A 20965-nucleotide genomic window follows, 5' to 3' on the forward strand; every position below is an offset into this window, starting at 1 on the left:
AATATGAATGGAGACGTGAATAGTCTGAAAAAGGGCAATTGGATCCTGTAAGATATTAATTAAAAGATCATGACCAAGTTGGGTTTATTCTAGGAATGAAAATATTTATTAATAGAAATTCTATTAATTTATCACATTAACAGCTTAAATAGATAAATCCATATGACGTCTCAACTGAAGAATAAAATTCAACATTCAATCATAATTAAAAACAAAAAAAGGGAGGGGGAGGATATAGCTCAAACGGTAGAGTGCAAGCTTAGCATGCACAAGGTCTTGTGCACAAGGTCCTGGGTTCAATCCCCTAGTACCACCTCTAAAAGTAAATAAGTCAATCTAATTACTTCCCCCATCAAAAAGTGGTGTTGAGGAGACAATATCAACCTTATAGAAATTAAAAGGATTACAAAGGAATATAATGAACAACTTTATGGCAACAAATTAGACAACTTAGATAAACAAATACAAATTACTTAAACTGACTCAAGAGCAAATATAAAATCTGTAGACCTACAGATCTATAGCAAATAAAGAAACTGAACTGGTAATTTAAAAATCTTCCCACAATAAAAAACCCAGGCCCAAAAGGCTCCACTGGTGAATTTTACCATTTACAGAATAAATAATATCAGTCCTTCACAAACTCTTACAGAAAAGAGAGGGGAGAACAATTCCCAAATCATTTTTTGCGGCTAGTAATTACTATGATACCAAACCAGACAAACATAATAAGAAAAGGAAACTACAGCCCAATATCCCTCAAAAAAAATCGATAAAAATCCTCAACAAAATACTAGCAAATCAAACCTAGCAACATATAGAAAGGATCATATGTCACAACAAAGTCGAATTTATTCCAGGAATACAGGCAAGTTTGGTTTAACATCTAAAAATCAATTAATATATCACATTAATAAAGTCTATAAATATATCATCTCAATAAAGGCAGGAAAAGCACTTGACAAAATCCAATACCCATTTGAAATAAAACTAGGAACAGGAAACTTCCTCAACCTGATAAAGGACATCTATGAAAAACCTACAGTTAAAATCATACTTAATGTTGAAAGACTAAATACATTCCCCCTAAGACTGGGAACAAGGCAAGGATGTCTGCTTTCACCACTTTTATTTAACATTGTACTGGATGGAGGGGCAATTGCACTGGAAGTACAATCCGTCAAGAAAAATAACAGATTGGAAAGAAAGAATTAAAACTATTTTCTTATGTAGAAGATATGACCTTACATAGAAAAAATCTTGAATTCACAAAACTACTAGAACTAGTAAGTTCATCAAGGTCATAAGAGATACAAAATTAATATATAAAAATCACACTTACACATAACACAAAAACCCAATTTTAAAATGACCAAAATTTACATAGAAATTTCCTGGAGGGAGATATACAAATGATTAATAAGCACATAAGAAAATGTTTGACATCATTAGTCTTAATGGAAATGCAAATGAAAACCCAAATAAGACACCACTTGACACCTACTAAGACAGCAACAAATATTGGCAAGAGTATGGAGAAACTGGAACCTCATATATTGCTGGTAGGAATGTAAAATGGTACAGCCACTTTAGAAAATAGTTTGGTAGCTTCTTAAAATGTTAAACATAGAATTGCCATATGTCCCAGCAATTCTACTTATAGATATCTACCCAAGAGAAATGAACATACATGTCCACACAAAGAATGCTTATAGGAGTAGTATTCATAATAGCAAAAAATAGAACCAATCCAAATATTTATCAACTGGTAAATGAATAAACAAACTGTGATATACCTATCCAAGAGAATACTATGTGGTAGTGAAAAAGAACAAAGTACTATTTATGTGCTACAACATGGATGAAACTCAAAGAAAAGCTAAGTGAAAAAGCCAAACCAACAGACAACTTCTTACATGATTCTGTTTATATGAAATGTCAACAATAGGCAGATCTATAGAGACAGAAAGTAGTGGTTGCCTGTGGCTGGGAGTAAGAAGGGGAGTGACTGCTAATGGGCAGGAGGGATTTTTTTAGAGTGACAAAAATGTTCTAAAATTGGATTGTGTTGATGACAGCACAACTTTGTAAATTTACTAAAAATCATTTAACTGTACACTTAAAATTAGTGAATTTATTTTATGTAAATTATACCTCAATAAAACTGTTTTAGAAAAACCAAACTGTTAATTAACTAGATAGAAGGAAACTCATCAAAAGTTTGCACTAAAACCGATAGCACATTTTTAAATGGTGAAACTTTAGAAGTTTTCTCTATAAATAGGGAGGAGAACGTACTCTATCACTATTGCTGTTCACTATTGTTTTGGGGTGGAGGGAGGTAGGGTCCAAGCTGGTACAGTAAAATAACTAAGGATTGTAATATATAAAGATTTGAATATTATTCTCTAAAGAGTAAAACAGAAAATCTCTTTATAAAAGGATGCCAGACACAGTTGAAGGCTTGGGTACCTTACCAAAATCAGGGAATTTGAGTGACCATAGCACACTGAATACTGAATTCAGAGATCTTTAGCCTTCTGGTTAAAGAACAAAAGATACTGACATTAGGAGTTCCTCAAAAAATAGCTTCATTCTCTTTAGTGAAGCTCAAGCCCTACCCTTGCACTCACCCTTCCCAGTCAACTTTTAGTTCTCCACTCTTAATTATGAGCAGACAGCCAAAGGTAATCAAACAGTTGATAAAAGCTTCTAATATAAAGACCTACACAAATGGGGGGATATTTTGGAAAAAGTAGAGACTACATAGGGAGAAGAAAACTTGAAATTAAAAAAAACCTATCAATAGCCTCAGAGAGATCAAAAAAAAAAGACACTGTCAAATACTTGAAGCACTGCATGCTGACGGAAGGATGCAACAGGAGAGAAGCAAGGCACTTTTATTAAAGTACTGCTACTATTCTACTTCTTAACATGGATGATGCACCACAGGTGTTCATTTTTCTTTATACGTATGTCTTATTTATGTACTTTTCTGTAGGTATGATATGTTTCACCATTTAAAAATAATTACAAAAAAGGAAATAAAATGAGGAATAAAAAACATAGGCAAGGAATAAAAATCTATCCAAAAGACCGACATATTTGAAAAAGCCAAACAGAACTTAGCAAAGTGAAAAAATACAATTATGGAAATTTATAAAAACATAGGACTGGTCAAGTAGCAGATTAGACACAGCTTAAAAAAATAGATTAAGATAGATATTGAAAAATTACTCAGAATGCAACATAAAGAAATGAGGAATAGAAAACATCAAAGGGCAGTTATAAGACAAAGAGAGTCAAATGGGAATGTTTCAGATGTCTTTCTGGAGCTCCAAAAGAATAGAGAAAATAGGCAAGAGGCAATACTGGGATAATGATGGAGAATTTTCCAGAATATATGAATGATATGAATCTTAGGATTTAGAAAGTCAAATGAATCCCAGTGTAGACAAATCCAAGTTTACACATTTCAGACTGAAACTGCAATACTCCAAAGACAAAGATCAGCCAAGGGAAAAAAATTATTCAAAGTAACAATTAGACATAAAAATAGCAACAATGGAAGCCAGAGCTCTGGAATACTATTCTCAACATTCAGAAAGAAATCTAAAGTTATAGGCTCAGTTAAGCCTTTAATCAAAAAGAGTGAAAGATTTTCAGAATAAAAAAATGGGAGTTTACCTCAACAAAGTCTTACTTAATATACTTCAGAAAGAATAATCTAAAAAAAAAGTTTAAGATGAAAGAAGGAATGGTAAGCAAAATAATTTCTTGTCTTTGAGTACACCTTGAGTATCAATTCTAGTTTGAAGGGCAAAAATATGACTATCATCGAGTACTTTTATTTATGATAACTAGGTTTTGTTGATTTCTTCGGTAGGTGTACAGAAGATGGGTGTCCGCATAAGAAATTCTTTCACACACGTTTTCTCATGCGAATGAGATTAACACCAGATTGTTCCAAAATGTTGATCTCAACGTCCTCCGGATATCTTTTGATTTTGCATGATCTTGACTTAACCAAGTCTTTAGAAGTAGGCAGCTATCCCATTTTGAGAGCAAGAAGAACTACATCAAGTTCAGGTAAGCTTTCCTTTTTTGATTAAAGAGTTTTCCAAAGAATCTCAGATATAGGGATGGTACATTTCTATCTAAGAATGACAGCAAGAAGGAAAGAAAATTAAAAGGCATTCTTTAGAAAGCTTAGTCAGAGTTTTATCCCAAGGAAGTATAATGATCTGTGTGTATCTCTTAGCATAGCATTAATTTGTGCCTCTGTATCACAAATGATCTAGTAAGAGTAACTGCTAACTCTAAAAATACTTTTTTTCAGCTCTCCGCCAGCCAGAAGATCTTTCATCAGTATTTGTAAATTGTCATTATCTCAAAAATTAGTGAAGGGCCAAGGTAGTGTCAGTCTTTTTAAGTCCTTCTGGAACCCAGCAGAGCTTTTAAGTTATAGTCAATATAGAACTTTAGCTTTAAGTCTATACTGCATCCTAGACTTTCAGATGTTCAGACACAGGTGGCTGGTGCCATCTTATCTCATGACCCTTAAACATCCTCTTGCTAAAGCCCTGTTCCTTTTCCTGTTGCCAGTTCCATTAGACTTAAGTGAAATTGTGGCTCAGGAGAAATTATGCACTACATTATGTGATACTTTATTTCATCTACCTTTAGGAAAAAGAGCTGATACAGAAACATATCCATTGTTTATAATACTGTGTTTATGAACAAGATCCGAATAAAAAAGACTTAGGTATTTGGAACACCTAATGTTCATAAATTGGTATTAAAAATCAGCTTCAAATGGTTGGAATCTTTCTCCTTTATACACAGGGCCACTTCTGAAGACCTCTTTGGGAGTCTGCAGGGCTCATTGTACTGTGGTTGCCCAACTTCACCACTAAAAGTAGAAATTTAAGTTTTACCAAGTTATTTGCAAGAAAGGGATTTCATAAATATCCAAGTATAGTCCTTTTAATTTCAGAATTAAAAAAAATTGAACATTAATAATGAACCTTAGCTCAGTGATAAGTAGTGATTTAGAAGGTCTAGTAGTCATGCTTTGCTTAAAAACCAAGGTTTTCTGTCTTCTAAGGGTGGTCTGTTACTTAATACCATCAAAGGGAATTAGGTTAATAAGAAGTCCCCATAGAAGTGTGGGCCCACAGAAAAGTGTGGAATAGAGACTGCTATTTGGAGTAATACATCAGACTCGACTATCTCATATTCATTTTACTTTCCCACAGATTTCAATGTTAAGCTTGTATTGCATTTCAGAGATAGTAGTCACATAATTTCAGTAGAAATGATAAAAGTTGTTGGTATGCTTTAAGGATCTGTTTGTGTTCTCAATAATGGGCCTGTTGTTTAGATGCTATTCTAACATTCAACAACAGCTGAACAGCCCAGTTTTCATTGCTGAATTTTCCTGTTCCATTTCACTACAGAAATGATGGGAAACCAGAGATGCTCCTATGTTTATTCAGTTTTTCATTTTTATTTCACTTAAGGAAGTCATTGGTCTAAAGGGTTTTAGAAAGGAGCTAGGCCTTAGAACACTCCAAAGAGCTATCCTGCCCGCCTCAGTGTTAGTTATAGGCCAACTTTAAGTGGATATGTACTTGCCATGTTTCAGATGGATTTTAACAGTATGGTTCAAATAGATGTTAAGGGGCACTCCCAGAGTTTACTGTCGGAATGTTTTGTATTTTCAAGATCTTACCACTTCGTTGAGTTCATCTGGTCCTAGAGTTTCTAATTCACCTTGTCATCACAGTGATTCTAATTCATCTTCTGAGAAACATATGTCACGGGCCTCTCAAAGAGAAGGTAGGTTGAAAGTTAGATTTTATAATCTTGCAACAAAAAATTCTACCAAAATAGCTTTCTTTGGTTTGGTTTTAATCCATAAAAATAAAGAGATGAGGCTATTCCTTGCCCCTCAGTCATCATTTTCAAAAAGCTAATCAGAGTCTCTGGGGCTGAATATCTTGGGCTTAAATCTTTGTTGGAATTTTAATTTTGGTTTTATTTCCTAGATTTAGTTTGGTTTAGTCTGAGAGGGAGTAGTTGGGAAATGCAGACTCCAATCAAGGTTATTATGGAAATTAAATGAGATTATGCATGTGACTGCTATGTAAATATAAGGAGATGAGTTTATCAGGTGCTTGTGAAAGTCTCCTGGTTCCAGCCCAGAAGGCTTTTTGCTCTGCCTTCCTTATCTCAGCAATGCCTGGCAGCCTCAGAGGGGTTGTGGGATAAAGTACACTACGACCTGGCCCCATTCTGCTTTTGCCAGTTTTCCCCCAGCCACTGTGGTAGAACTAGTTGCTTAAACTATTCCTTCTACCCACTAATTGAAATGCTTTCCATCTATGCAAATTTCACCCACCATCCCTCTCATTACTAATCCACATCTAAGCTCTTACAGCACTTTTTGTTTGTTCTACTCTTTGTGGACTGATGGCCAAATAGTTTTTTTTTTTATAATTTTGTATCACCTATTGGAAATAAACATATCTCCTACCCAGATATTTAAAGCGAGGACTATACGTTACACTTTTAATTAATGTTTTCCCTGAGTGGCCTCACCTGGTAAATGCTCAGTAAATGCATATTTGATTATTCTGCATGACTACTTGGGTTAGTAGAATGGTTCGAGAGCCCTTCCTAACCTAACCTATAGCCTATGCCCCATCCTGTCCTCTGAATGTTGAAGACTGTGATGTCTCACCTTAAGGTTAAGTTTCCTCCTCTTGGAGATTTTTGCCTGAATGTGTAACATTTCTCCCTTGATGTGTAGCAGACACTTCTTACAGATTTACCTGTTCTCCTCCTCCTACGTTGACTATAGGAAACAAGCCAAGGGTCTTAATAATCATTGAGAAAAATCTTCATCAATTAATTAAACCACCCATGAGAAAAAGAAACTTAATTTAAGAATAGTTAACATGCTTACTTGTTGCAGTGGTAAACCCCAAACCAAAACTATACAGCAGTTTCATGCTATAGAGAGTTGGGAATGGGAGAAAAGATGATGTATGGGGAGCTTGGGCAGAGAGAGGAAGCAAATTGGGGCTTGGAAAGAGAAGGTGGCGCTTATAAGTAAAGCTGCACTGAACGTTGGAAATCCTGGATCTTCAGGTGTCAGATTATGTTAGCACCCTACTTTGCAGATATAATAGCTGTATAGAGCAGAGGCTTTCAAATTCATTTCAGGATTCAAACTCTATTTTTGACATGAAATCTGCTGTGGATTCTTAGGGATGTAGCGTAAGTAAAAGTGGAGTAACTGTTCAAGTGAAATTAGGGAGGCCCTTGACCCTCCAGTCTTCCACACCCCATCTCCACCCTGGCCCCATATGTTTCCTCCCCTTTCCCAGCTTTTGAGGAACCGCCAAGGAGCACAGCTCAAAAACCACTACTTACTTACTCAGAATGAGTTTCCTTTCTGCTTTCTTTTATAGATTTTCAAAATTAATTCTTGTAATAGGGTTTTTCCCCCTAAAATTGTTATTAAAGTTCAATCATATGTGAAATAGTTATTTGGGTATAATTTGGTTGTAACAGTGTAACTTAGAACTTCACTGGTTTCTGTTAATGCTGTACTAATCTAAAGGGAATCTTTTAAAAGATACATCTAAGCAAGAAATAATTCACAAATGGTCTGACAGAGGGAGCTTATTATCTTGAAAGCAACTACTTCCACAGGCACAGAAGTGTCGAAATATTTCTCTGGATAGTAAATGTCTAAGCTGCTTCCTCACAATGTCTATGAAAGTGGTTCTCCACATACTTGAGGGATATGACACACTCCCATTAGTAACTATGGTTCACGGTTGCAGTCACTTTCACCGGGGCGAGGTAGAAAGAAATGACTGGCTACAGCAGAGTACCAGGAATACTTACCATTGGCAGTGTCTCCCACCACTTGTGTTCACATGTCTCTGTGTGAGTTGTGCTCCCTTAGCCTCGAAAATTATAGGTTGACTTATTGATAGTATTGTCCTTAGGGGTCATAAGTCCTGCTCCTTGCACACAAAATAGCAATCCTCATGGCTTCCAAGTATTTCCTTCTCTGGACTAGAGAGCGCCAGGTCCTCTGAGATGAGAATTGTTATCTTTTATTTTTCCAGATTCTTTTCATGTCACGTAACTTTGTTACTTAAATAAAGAGCTTTCTGAGATGTTAGGTCCAAATCGAAAGGAGTCCTCATTAGCTTTAATGCCTTTGCCTTAAAGGGTCATTGGTGATTCCTGCTGCAGAAACTTGGATTCTTTAGTTCTAATCACACCCTTTCCCCCTACCCCCAGCCCACAGACACACTCACACCCCATACATTGAGGGGCACCATGATTTTATGTGGTAGCATAAAGGACAGATGGAGGAAGACATGAGGGTGGCTGCCAGAAATCAAAGCTTTGATGAGCTGCCTTAGTCCTTTGATAATACAAATTCTACATCCTAATTTTCTTGTATGTCAGGAGTTTCACCACGAAATAGTCTTGAAGTCTTAACCCCTGAAGTTCCTGGGGAGAGAGACCGTGGAAACTGCATCACATCCTTACAGCTGCACCCAAAAGGCTGGGCCACTCTTCTTCGGTGCTCAAGCAACACTGATGATCAGGAGGTACGGGCAGCACCCTCACCAGGGCTGACTGAACAGATTCCCACTGCCATGTGTGCTCATGGTGTCTTCTTCCTTTGAAAGCCGTTCTTCCTCCTCTCTGCCCTGGGTGTGGCAAGCAGGGAATTACCTTAAAGCAGTCATCAGTTCACACTGTGCACAGCTTTTTAATTCTTGCCTCCTTTATCTCATAGTAAAAAATCCCTTATATAGAAAAGATAGGACTGAGATGTTTCAGCTAAGTTGGCTAACTGGGAGGTTTTGCTAAGCCAACTTATTATGATTTTATCTTGTTAAAAACCAGGGGAAGCTTTGGGAAAGGCAGGGACCGAACTGATGAGGGGAAAAGGTCTTATAGGACCTTATAATTCTCATTACTCTGGAAAGCAGGAGTCTTCCAAGGATCTCACTAGCTCTAGAAGCCACAACGAATAGGACAGAAGAGCCTTTGAAGTGTGTAGGAGATATTCTAGTGGATGTCTTAACCCTAGAATTTTGCAAATATCAAGATTGTTGTTACTCTCAGAAAAGGGAATTATTACTACAAAAGTCACAGTGGCCTCAGGGAATAAAAGTCTTTAAAGTGCCATAGTACAGAATAACCTTGATATGAATGAAGATAAGATGGTATGGGGCCTACAAGTTTTGTTAGCTGGAAGAGGAGTAGCATTCATCTGAATGATTTCTTGTAACAATTCTGCACCTTTGGCATTCTGCTGAGCTTTTTTTTTTTAAAAGGATTATAGCACTGTTTGGAGCTCTATAATAGGGTTTTTAATTTTTAAAAATTTAAGTATAGTTGCTGTACAACAGTATTATGTTACAGGTGTACAATATAGTTATTCATAATTTTTAAAGGTTATACTTCATTTACAGTGCTCTATAACTTTGTCTCTCTCCTCTCCCCTAGTGGACTTGTGTGTATGAATTCCAAGAAGGAGCTCCCGTGCGGCCTGTCTCACCTCGCTGTTCTCTACGACTGACTCATTACATTGAAGAAGCCAATGTAGGCAGAGGTTATATCAAAGAACTTTGCTTCAGTCCTGATGGGCGAATGATTTCTTCCCCACATGGCTATGGGATTCGCTTGTTGGGATTTGACAAACAGTGCAGTGAACTTATTGACTGTTTGCCCAAAGAAGCCAGTCCCCTGCGGGTGATCCGTTCTCTGTACTCTCATAATGATGTGGTACTGACAACAAAGTTCTCTCCCACACATTGTCAGATCGCCTCTGGGTGCCTTAGTGGACGGGTTTCTTTGTATCAGCCAAAGTTTTAGGCACAACTTACATCAAATAAGGAACTCTTCTGGTGTTTGACTTACATATTACTTCAATTTAGGTGAAGTATTTTCTTTTTAGAAGATCTTAAACGTTTGGGTCAAGATCCTGGTTCTTATGGGTCCATGAACACCACCTGTGACCTGTGTACTTGATTGTCCAGCATCACAGGGGCATCGCCAAGTTAGACTCCAGGCGGCATCATCTTTTGCAGCATTCCTCTCTGCTCCTGCTGATCTGTGCCACTGAACTCCAGTTCTGCTGGTTTTTTGCATGGTAGCTCTTGTCAAGTTTCTTTCTTTTAATTCTCTTTTCTGTTTTTTGATTTTGGTGTGAGTTTTGTGGACATTTGGCAGGAGTTTTGGTTGGGTTAGGAGAAACTCGTAACGCTAGGGTTGAATAAAATCCAGCAGTTTGATGTTGGCATACTGGTTGCTGAAAAGAAATTTCATCTTCACTTATCAGTATACTTGGTTTTTTAAAGTTGGTGTTATGTTCCTCTACAATGAGCACAGATACTGGCATTATTCTTATAACTGTTACAGTCTTGCAACAAAATGTCTTTTAAGTTTCCTGTTAAAATTATACATATTTTTTCACTGTGAGACGGATTTTGTTGTGAAATTCTAGAAAAAAATATTACCTCCTCTCTTTGTAATTTACTTGTATGAATTTAAAAATTCCTAGCATGTGTCCTTACTTGATATTTTGTTCCTGTCAACAGCATTAGAAAGGAAAAGAGGAGATGGAATGGGCTTTGGTCATTTCTATTGTATGGAAGAGGATTTATTTATTAGATTAGTACACTCTCTGGCCACAGAGTGATGAGAGCAATATGGCTTACATTTTCTGTTTTCTCTGCCAGATTATTTGAAGCACACAGGATGATGGGTGGAGGGAGACTCAAGAGTAAAGAGGCTGTGTTTTTCTCATCTTTTTTCCTTCAGCTCAACTCTCATACCATTAATGACAGGAGAACTGCAGCTGTCTTCAGGCTGCTGTCGTAACTGTGGTGGTCAGTGACTTGGATGCCAAGACTAAGCCCTTCTGTTGTGTTTTGTTATGGAACACAGCAAGTAAAAAGCCTTAAGCAGGGGCCAAGCACAAGGCTGACTGCTCTGAAGTAAGCAGCTTTCTTACTTTGAATGGTGGAGTCCTTTAGAAGGGATTTGCCAGAGGCTGAAGTAATTCGAGCCACAGGCTAGCTCTTTCCCTCTTAGATCACATTCTCTTCGGCCAGTGGTTCTCAAACATTAGGGTGCATTATAACTATTGAAGAGCTTGTGAAAAATACAGAAACTTGGCCCTCACCTTAGGAGATTCTCATTCAGCCAGGGAGAGGACAGGTTCCTGTATTTTTAACAAGAACCCCAAGTAATCTTTACTCAGGTGGTTCCTGGATCACAGCTTGGAACATACTACCTTAAACATCAGTAAATACTTCTGTACCCATCAGGTGCTTAACCCAATCCCAGAAGATGTTCTGATTATTTAAAAAAAAATAAGTAAATGAAAGTAATTTTACCAGTAGAAAGTAACAAAATGGACTCAATCTCATTATTTGATGAATAAGAGAAGTTAAGTGACTTGCCTAAAGTCATCCTGCAAAATTAGTGGCAGAGCCAGGACTTGAATTCAAGTCTCTTAATTCCTTGCTCAGGGCAATTTCTACTGTATTATGCTGGCTGTTAAAACAATGACTTATGAAGACTTTTATTCTGTCTTTAAGTTGTATTATTGTGAATACCCTTAAACTGGCCAGTAGACTGAAAAGGAAAGTGTGGGAGTATCAAGATGCTGAGAATTCAAGATGTCATAAGAAGAAAAGTGAAATCTTATAGAAATATTTAGACAACCCAACTACATGAATAAAAATGACATTTCTTTGTAGGACCTATCAGACAGCCATTCACACATGTGTCTAGAGGTTACATCTCACTTGGAACAATGTTATCTCTAGGACAGATTTTTTTAAAACTTAGATCATTTTATCATGGATATTTTAAAAAATTCAAAGTTTTTTAGTCATCAAAAAAAAAATTACCACGGTGAAAACACAAATTTGCCATAAACTTTTAAAAACACATTTAAAAGAAAGCAAAGTTTTAGAGACAAAAATACCTAATGTTGACATTCAAAATAAGCTACTAAGTACAATGATTGTATTGATAATCAAAAGAAGGTTCCATATACTGCCTCTCTTTTGGAGAGAGCTCCGTGTCAGATGCTGGGCCCAAATGTTGCCCGACTCTAAATTTCAGTCCACGATTCTTTAACCACTGTAGAAAACCTATCACGTGTCAAATAATGTACATACTTTACTACAAACCCTCACAAAAACTGTAAGATAGGTGGCATGAGCATCAATTGACTTTTGAAGAGATGGAGGGTCAGAAAATTTAAGTGATTTGTCTTAGATCGCAGAGCTGGCACTGGTTAGCAGCACTGGGATTCAAACCCAGGTCTGTTTTAGTCCCAAGCCTGTGCTTTACTACTCTACCATTTTGTAAAGGGTGGTGAACTAGCCTGTTAATTTACTTGTTTAGCATCCTCTGCAAGTTCGAGTTGGCTTATCTTCTGTACCACGTAAAAGAACAATTACAAGATTGACAATTTCCATTAGGATACCATAAATTGCAGGGCATATATACAGTCCATTCCTAACTAAAAAAACCTCCAGCAGGATAAGCAGCTGTAAGACATAGAAAAATGGAGGATAAATAGCCTTGTATAAAAACAGAGCCACATAGATTAGAATTAAAAATTAACCACCAGTAAGTTCAACAAAATCTTTGTCCTCTATGAGGTATGCTCATAATTAAAAAGTCATCTGCTCAATACTGCGGATAAAGGAATTAAAGGGCATGAGGAATTCTATACTACTGGAGGAAATTAGTTAAAATTTTACCATCCCATTTCACTTCGAGTATAAAATCTAATCTCGTGCTTTTAGCGCTAACTTTTATTTAGTCATTTTTATTCATGATAATTGGTAAATGTATAACCGATAATACAGTATAACTGTTGGTAAGTATAGTATAAATTGTACTTCTATTTTAAAGAGCTTTTGACGGAACGGTTTATTTATGGCAAAGCTATGTTAATTGAGTTTAGGAACATCAAATATACAGTAGTTCCTTATTTTTAGTTGTGAAAATGAAGTGGCTAATGCAGAAGAGGCTTCTATTTTAATCTTTTGAAAATGTGGGTGGTCTTTTTCCTCAGAAGCCCAAAGAACGTGTATATTTTGTTATTTCTCCTTGTTAACACCCCCAAGAAGAGGTTATACCAAATTTTAGGAAAACAAGCAAGGAAAAACTAAATCACATGTTCCCTGCTCCTATGTCTTGAGCCAAGATCACATTATATCATTGTTAAAGCTTTGTTTTCTAAAAAGTGCAATATAGGAAAAACACTCTTGAGAATCTATTAGAAGCCTAGTGTTTCCCATATTGGCATCCATAAATACCTGTTAAGCTTGTGTTTAACAGGAGAAATATTCTGATAACTTACTGATGACAATCATCCCCATTTAATGACCAGCAGTCACTGAGAGCTGTGAAAATTCAGTAACACCTTGTGTTGGTCATGAAGGAAAGCATGTATATTAATTTTCGGATAATTAATGCATATATCTTAAGTGCCAAAAATTTAAACTCATAATTATTTTTGATGCAAGTCTTTCAGATATGTTAGTATACCTACCTGCCTTCTTAAACAGCATGTTCAGTACAATTCATTTTTCCATGATGAAAAGAAAACGTTATAGTCGTGTGTTATTACAAATATCCAATGAGCTCTGATGTATGTAAAATACTTCATAAAATTTTAAGGGCTACATAACATATAGATAATATCAATTATTATAAAGTGATTCCCTCAGCCCTGAGGTATATATAATCATTGGCCTCAGAATCCTGGTGTGTGTGTGTTTTTTTTTTTTTTTTAATTTAAAAATTTTATATCTGCTAAGCAATTTGTTTTGCTTACAGGGTGGTCTCCCTACCACACTATCAGTATGCCTGCCTCTAACAGGCTCCCCACTTCCTTCTAATGTGCTGATTCATCTGTTATGAGCTGGGACATGAGAAAACCAAGCCTGCTTAGTGTCTAAAGAGCTGAAGAGCTCTGTGTGCACCGTCTGTGAGACAGATGTTTTGGTTGCTTACCACCTTCCTGACAGGTTCACAATAACCGTCAGGATAACAGAACTTCCCAGTTAAAGCCCAGGCTAGTGATTTTTTCAGTTGCCACTAAGTAAAATACTACAAACTAAGGATGCTGCTAGACTAAGGAACAGCAATGAACCAAAGGACAGGGAAGCAACAACAAAGGCTCTGTGTTCGCACAGGGGTCTTTCATGGTTTTAAGAAAAAAAGAAGAGTGTGGGGGAAAAAACAATGAAAATAAATTCCAGACAGACTTGAGTATTTTTGATGCCATTAAACTTTGTCAATAACTATTAAAATATATGCTTAAATTATCACATATTGTACAAAGACACAGTTCAGTCTCAGTGCACAATAAGACTGTACTGAAATTTATACCCTAAAAACAATTCTGAAGAATTTCTCCCATTCAAATGGAAATGATTATCAAAAAGTCTCAAATTTGCATGTATCCTGCTTTCTTTAGTTGTAAATGAATTAGTGATAGAAAAATGGGTTTTTATCAAAAACTCCAAGGAATACATCTCACATGCATACACCTCCTGTAGGTATGTGTATATAATGTCACTATAAGTGAAAATGTCACCCAAAGATAATAAAATAATTTTTAAAATTTAAATCTGGTCCCAAGTATTTAAAATAGAATTTTCAGCTTTTCTGTTTCTTCCTCATTTAGATTTCATGGTTTTTACATTAAAGGTTGAATATTTGAATTTCCTTCAAAATTTCACTGCATCTTTCATTTCCGAACTGTGCTTTCTGATAAATTTTAGATTCTCCTTTTCAGGAAATCTGGAGTGTTCCACATACTAGACACCAAAAAGATTTCTCATTAGATTCTGAGGTACTGTAAATTCTTATGCTAGACTGTAAGCTCCTTGAGGGCAGGGAGTGTCTTATTTATTCTTCTATTTCCAGGGCCCAGCAGGATCAATAAATTTTTATTGAATGAATCAAATAAATCTTCACGATACATGGCCCCGAGTTTCCATGAAGCCAGAATGTGATGTGCAAATTATTCACTACTAGAGGAATCCATCATTTATTATAATGAATGGACTATATTCATCAGAATAAGATTTTTTTTCTGACCATAGGTCAGAAAGCATTTCTCACTAATTTGGGAAACTGCAAGAAACAAACATTTGAATCCCTATTATAAATGCCTAGTCCAGTACTAGAGCTCAAGGGACAAAGATAAACAAGGTTTTGGTATTTCTACAGCTGCAGTTGAGATAGACTTAGATGCAGGGCTGGCTTCATGGGTGTGTGACCTATGCAGTCATACAAGGGCCTTGCTCTGAGAAAAATCCTGTGCTTGGTTTAATGCTTTGCTGAAGCCATCTTGAAATTCTTAATTTTCTGAACAAGGGGCCCGCATTTTTATTCTGCACTCGGCTCACAAATGATGTAGCTGATCCTGCTTGGATATTATCATTTTGACATGGTGGAAACAATAATAAGCATTATAGTCATCTTTTACCTACTTCCTAGCAAAGATATTCACATCCACTGAAAACTAGCCATAAAGTGAATGATTTAGTAAAATAACCCCTAAAATCTAAAATCTAAAACAAAACTACTTCCCTCCCGCAAATTATTTAATAGATCAAATGTTATTCATTTCAGAATTAGAAAAGCTTTCTAAACATGTAATTGACTTCACTTTTTCAACTGAGTTGTTTTGCTTTTCAAATGGATGACAGAATTGTAGGTGAATTTATTTTATCTACATATACACCTACATACAACTTTAAGATTTTAATAAACCTTTTATTAATATATGCACTGAGTATTTTGGTATAAGTTTACCTCATAATGTGCTTTTAAAAAAATAAATGCTACTTTGAAACATCTGACACACTCTGAGTGTGGTTAACCTATTTAAAAGGTTGATGGCAAACTTGCATTTAGTAGTAGTTTGAAAATTTTTGTTTAAATCATCTTGGTGTTCATTTTTAGACCAGAATAAAGCATAACGCTGTGACAGAGGCAGTGGCCTGGTGATTCTTGTTAGTGATACTCTAAACTTTTTCGATCACATAACTCTTATCAGAAAAAATTAGAGAATACATTCCAAGTTTTGATTATTTATAAATTATATACATATTATCATACTGATCTATCATGTACATTATAAAACATATAGAGAGAAAGAAGGAAAATTTAAAGAATAAGATTTTTAAAAAATCAAACTTCTACATTACCTCCTGTACTTCAAGGGATCACTGTGTCCTTCCACTGGTACATGTACACTTCATTTTGTGAAGGCTGCTGTTCTAAAACACAGAATTGGTATTTTTCACTGAAAACACTTTTTTTTTTTTCTTCTCTTAATGGAGGTACTGGGGATTGAACCCAGGACCTCATGCATGCTAAGCACGCACTCCACCACTGAGCTGTACTCTCCCCCTCTACACTGAAAACACATTAAGATATGAAGCATTCACATCTGTTGACTAATGTTCTAGCCATTTGCAAGTTTATTCAATATGAATTATGTGTGTAGAGCTTTATAAATTATTTATTTATTGAGTGAAAATTATTCATACCAATAGGAAGAAAAGATAAATTTTTGTTTGTCAAGCTGTACACTGGGATTGGTTCTCATATGGATAAATTTAGAACATGCTATTTTTCACATTGTTCCCTAGAATGACATTTTCTTGTATTATTTAACAGTGTGATTAAGGGTTCATTTTGCCATACTATTTTAAATTTACTAGAAAAATGACTATGATACTTGGAATGCTAATTTTTTTGGTAAGACATCGAAGAGGAAAATAGGGTGAATCCCTTTCAATTCAGATTATTTTGTGAAATTAGTCATATAGATAAACTAATTTAACAAACCATAGCACTAATTATCACTATTTCAGTTATTTCTGAAATATAACTGACATATTTTGGGCTATTAAAAATTTTTTTTTATTTAAAAGGAAATGATTTGCCATGCATTAATACTGATTAATTAATGACTTATATTAGTTTCCTATTACTGATGTAACAAATTACCTATCTTAATGGTTAAAACAACACAAATTTGTGTCCAATGAGTTTTCCTCCCAGGCCCTTCTCTCTGGCAGAAGACATGAAAAGTGGTGCGCAAGATCTAGCAGGCACTAGAATCACCCAGAGGGCTGGTTAAAACAGAGACTGCTGGGTTAACATCCGGAGCTGATTTCACAGGTCTAGGGTGGGAGCCCCCATTTTGCATTTCTAACCAGTTTTTAGTTGATGCTGTAGGTCTGGGGACCACAGTTTGAGAACTAGGGATATAGAAAAATGTAATGAGGGGATTAGATTTTTCATGGATGACAGCTCCATGGATCTCTGTGTAGATCAAAGAAGCCAGTTCAGAGAACATCTTAACCTTGGAGGTTGACAGATGAACCACCATGCATCCCACCAGCTGCGCCATCCTTCTTCAGCCAGAGCCGAGGCTCCCGTTTTAACATGACATTTAAGTTACTGAGCAGTAAATTACACTAAGATCATCTTATCTTCTCAGGAACAGACAGACCGGGTGCTGTGTGGCTTATCTTCTAACTCTACAAGGGGAGCTGCTACAGAAACACTGGTGTGAGCGCCAAACAGCCTGCAACTCGTGGACAAATCCAGAACAGGAACAGAAGCGCCAACCAGGGCACAGGCCACTCAGAACAGCTTTTAATCCCTTTTGGGGTGGGAAATAGCTCTCTCCATTGAAAGCCATTTAAATTATGGGTATACGAGACCACAGTGTTTACATTAACTTGCAAAAGCCCGTCACTATAAAAGATTAATTTTTGTCTGGATAAAATGAAGGATCCAAATTTCATTGTGAAAGTATTACTTTATAAAAGTTAAATACAGAGTATAGAATCTGTTCTGAATACACTGTATTTATTCTTAAACAGTTATTACCTGAAGAGGTTTTTGTGTGTGTACTTAATAAATGTATGAAAAAGGATTTCCTGGCCTTTAATGAAAGTTGCAGAGTACTGGCAGGAAAATCATGGTCCCTTCAGGGGGTGAGAAGACCACTCACTTTTGAGGCAGTCTCAAAAAAAAAAAAAACCCTTCAGTTGATTAGCCTGTTTTACCCACCAGCCCTGTCACAATCTGGGGGGTATTCTGGGCTTAAGGAGAGGGAGGTGGCTGCCACATCACTGGGCCATCAGGGCTAGTGGGGAGGATAAGCGAATAACATGCCTAGGCTTGTCCTTCCCTGCAGCAGGCATTTCTGCAGCGTCCTAAGGCTCAGTGGCATTCTGAGAACAAGCATACTAAAAGAACTAAACTGAGTCAAATACTGCTGACACCAAATATTGTGATAAACACCCTAATGATTTTTCTTAACATTTTATTATGAAATGTTCAAAGACACAGCAAAGTTGAAAGAATTTTACAGGGAACATCTATTTACCAAGATTCTACCATTAACATTTTACTAAGCTTGTTTTATCAATTATCTAATACTCTATCCATTAATCCATCTTAATTTTCAACGTATTTTGATGAATAAATTGCAGGTATCTATACCCATCCTTCTAAAAATCCTCAGCAATACATACCATTAACTAACTGAAGTTCAGTATTTTCTCTTTTTGTTGTAAAAGTCCCATATAATAAAGTGCACAAATATTAATGGCACGTTTGCTGTTAGGCAAACGTAACCTAGATGCCTAACAAGATAGATTACTACCATCACCCCAGAAAGTTCCTTCATGCTCCTTCCCAGAGGCAATCACTGTTTTCTCTTTCCACCGTAGATTTGCCACTTCTAGAACTTCATATAAGTGGAATCACACATTATGTGTTCCCCATGATAATTTTTAAAAGATAAATTCCTAAGAAATTCAAAGTGTCTCTGAAACAGGGAGAGTAACAGTGGTAAAGACATCTGGGATCAGACTATGATTCATTCACTAAATAGATATTTACTATGAGAACCTCTAGTCTGTGGATGCAAAGCTCAGAAAGACAGTCACTGTCCTCAAGGTGTTCACACATACAGCACAAACATTGTGGCCAGAGAGCCGGGGCCGAGGCGGTGATCCCATGCCACCAGAGACCTAATCCAGCCAGGGAGCCAGCAGGAATCAAGGGAAATTTAAAGTTCTACTTTGGAACTTGTCTCGGGCAGCCGATGCTCTATATTATCCACAAGTCTAGAGTCTTCTAACTCAAAATGATTTGCCCTTAAAAGGGCAGTTTTACAGTACTGAGCAGATGTAAGGTAAATCTGCTGAACAGCATAAAGAAGAAACTATAAAAGGCACAAGTTGAAATAAGGGATCCTGTTTTTCTCTAGTTTGAGTTGATATCACCTTAGGTATATTTAGTATTGCTCCCAAACATAAAAACAACATGCTTTTTTGTTCCTGGACCACACGTGACAGAAGCTTTGAAGGGTGTCAAACTGCAACAGCAAAGCTTTCAACGTTGTCGGACTTCACCTGAGCTTTCTCAAGGCTTATCACACCAATTACATCTCCCAGTTCAGGCCCTCACCCCCTAACTTCTTCACTCGTTATCTTCATATTTTACACACAAATTATAAATGAAAAGTACTGGTTCCCATATATACCCACTTTTCCCTACTGTCTTCAAAACTCTATGGCTGTTTTTTTCAGTGGGGAGTGAGGTGTGCAACACTCAAGAAAACCCCCAAATTTGTTTAATCACTCTTTCCCCAGCAAAGTATGAGAGGGGTAAGGAAGCTTTTTGAAGCTTCATTTTGCCAAAAGGAAAGGAGAAATCTATACACCAGGAGCCACCTATTACTAGAGATGTGATGACCCTTGAAAGAAATTAGTTTCTCTTTCCTATTATCATCTGAAACAAAAAGGCATAGAGCATCTTGGTGGAACTGAATGCACTCCCCTCTCTGCTGTGCTCTCTGTCAGGAGCAAGTAACTGCTGACTGACCGGAGAACCTGACTAAATGCTGATGTGAAAGGCAGAGCAACTACTGAGGCAGACTGCTCTAAACAAACACTGCCTTCGTGGCACAACAGGACCAAGGCAGCCATCAACGACACACTATTTTAAGGAACACTTTCTCCTTGCCCTTCTCAGTCAGCTCTTTGGCTGAGTTCCACAATTTAACAAACAGTGCAAGGAAGAGTAAGAAAAATAGAGTGCCTGTACATTCGAATCCTGACTCACGTAGAGACTTTCTATATCAAGTTGGCCGGGTATTTCTGAGTAAAGGAGGAGAGGAAAGAACAGTCGCACCTTCTGGCTCATATATGTTAGGGGCTCAATGTTTGTGTGATCAGGTTTAGATGAGCTCAGGAGGTTGTCTCTCGGCCACGTGAACACACAGTGAGGAGTCTGCACGCCAAGAGGCCTCTCACCAGGAACCAGATCTGCCAGCACCTGGATCTTGGACTTCCTGGTGTCTGCAACTGTGAGAAATGTCTGTTGTTCGAGACATTTAATCTATGGTGGCCTGAGCAGTGTTAAAATTTTTTTCTGAAACAACCTCCATGACCCATCAGGGATGAGTCAGACAGGAGACTCCAGAATGCTGTGATCCTGAGTTTCCACGTGTCCCTTTACTCTTGATTCTTAAAGACATTTATCAGACATCTACAGGTGTCAGGCACTGTGCCAGGCACCTGAAACTGTGAAAAGGAGAGCAGAGTCCCATTTTATGGAGCTAACATTTGAAAGGGCAAAAGGCATCAAATATTTATGATTACCTATAATTAAGATAGGCAAGTGCTGTGAAAACAGCACAAGAGTATCTAAGAGGGGAACCTGACTTGGCCTGGAAAGTGGGAGCCTGCTTCCCCGAGGAAGTGACATTTGAGCTGAGATCTGAAGGCCTCAGGAGGAGTTACCGAGTGAGCCAGGGAGAAGGAGCTGTTCAGTGGCGGGACCTGGC

The 20965-nt window shown here is 37.0% G+C and overlaps 2 protein-coding genes and 1 long non-coding RNA gene across 4 annotated transcripts in view; 1 reads left to right on the forward strand and 2 right to left on the reverse strand.

Annotated features, from left to right (window-relative positions):
* Positions 1-16075, forward strand: part of DCAF10 (DDB1 and CUL4 associated factor 10) — a 43125-nt gene extending 27050 nt beyond the window's left edge. The window contains exons 4-7 of the mRNA XM_006195877.3: positions 3887-4089; positions 5728-5841; positions 8497-8642; positions 9550-16075. Of these exons, the coding sequence (XP_006195939.3) occupies positions 3887-4089; positions 5728-5841; positions 8497-8642; positions 9550-9918 (832 nt within the window). The 3' untranslated portion in view covers positions 9919-16075. The remainder of the gene's footprint in view (positions 1-3886; positions 4090-5727; positions 5842-8496; positions 8643-9549) is intronic.
* LOC106730024 lies at positions 4034-8501 on the reverse strand. The gene is made up of 4 exons (XR_004319324.1): positions 7921-8501; positions 6746-6859; positions 5735-5827; positions 4034-4157 (listed from the first exon to the last, which is right to left on the reverse strand). It is a non-coding gene; the product is annotated as an uncharacterized LOC106730024 (long non-coding RNA).
* Positions 10228-20965, reverse strand: part of SLC25A51 (solute carrier family 25 member 51) — a 28500-nt gene continuing 17762 nt past the window's right edge. The window contains exons 4-5 of one of the 2 annotated variants that reach the window (XR_004319323.1): positions 16296-16362; positions 10228-10354 (exon numbers count right to left, since the gene is read on the reverse strand). The gene's annotated coding sequence lies outside the window, so the exon portion shown is untranslated. Of the gene's footprint in view, positions 10355-16295; positions 16368-20965 lie in introns of both variants that reach the window. The other variant, XR_004319322.1, reaches the window with a different exon arrangement.

Source organism: Camelus ferus, chromosome 4, assembly GCF_009834535.1.
Source record: "Camelus ferus isolate YT-003-E chromosome 4, BCGSAC_Cfer_1.0, whole genome shotgun sequence".
Lineage (NCBI taxonomy): Eukaryota > Metazoa > Chordata > Mammalia > Artiodactyla > Camelidae > Camelus > Camelus ferus.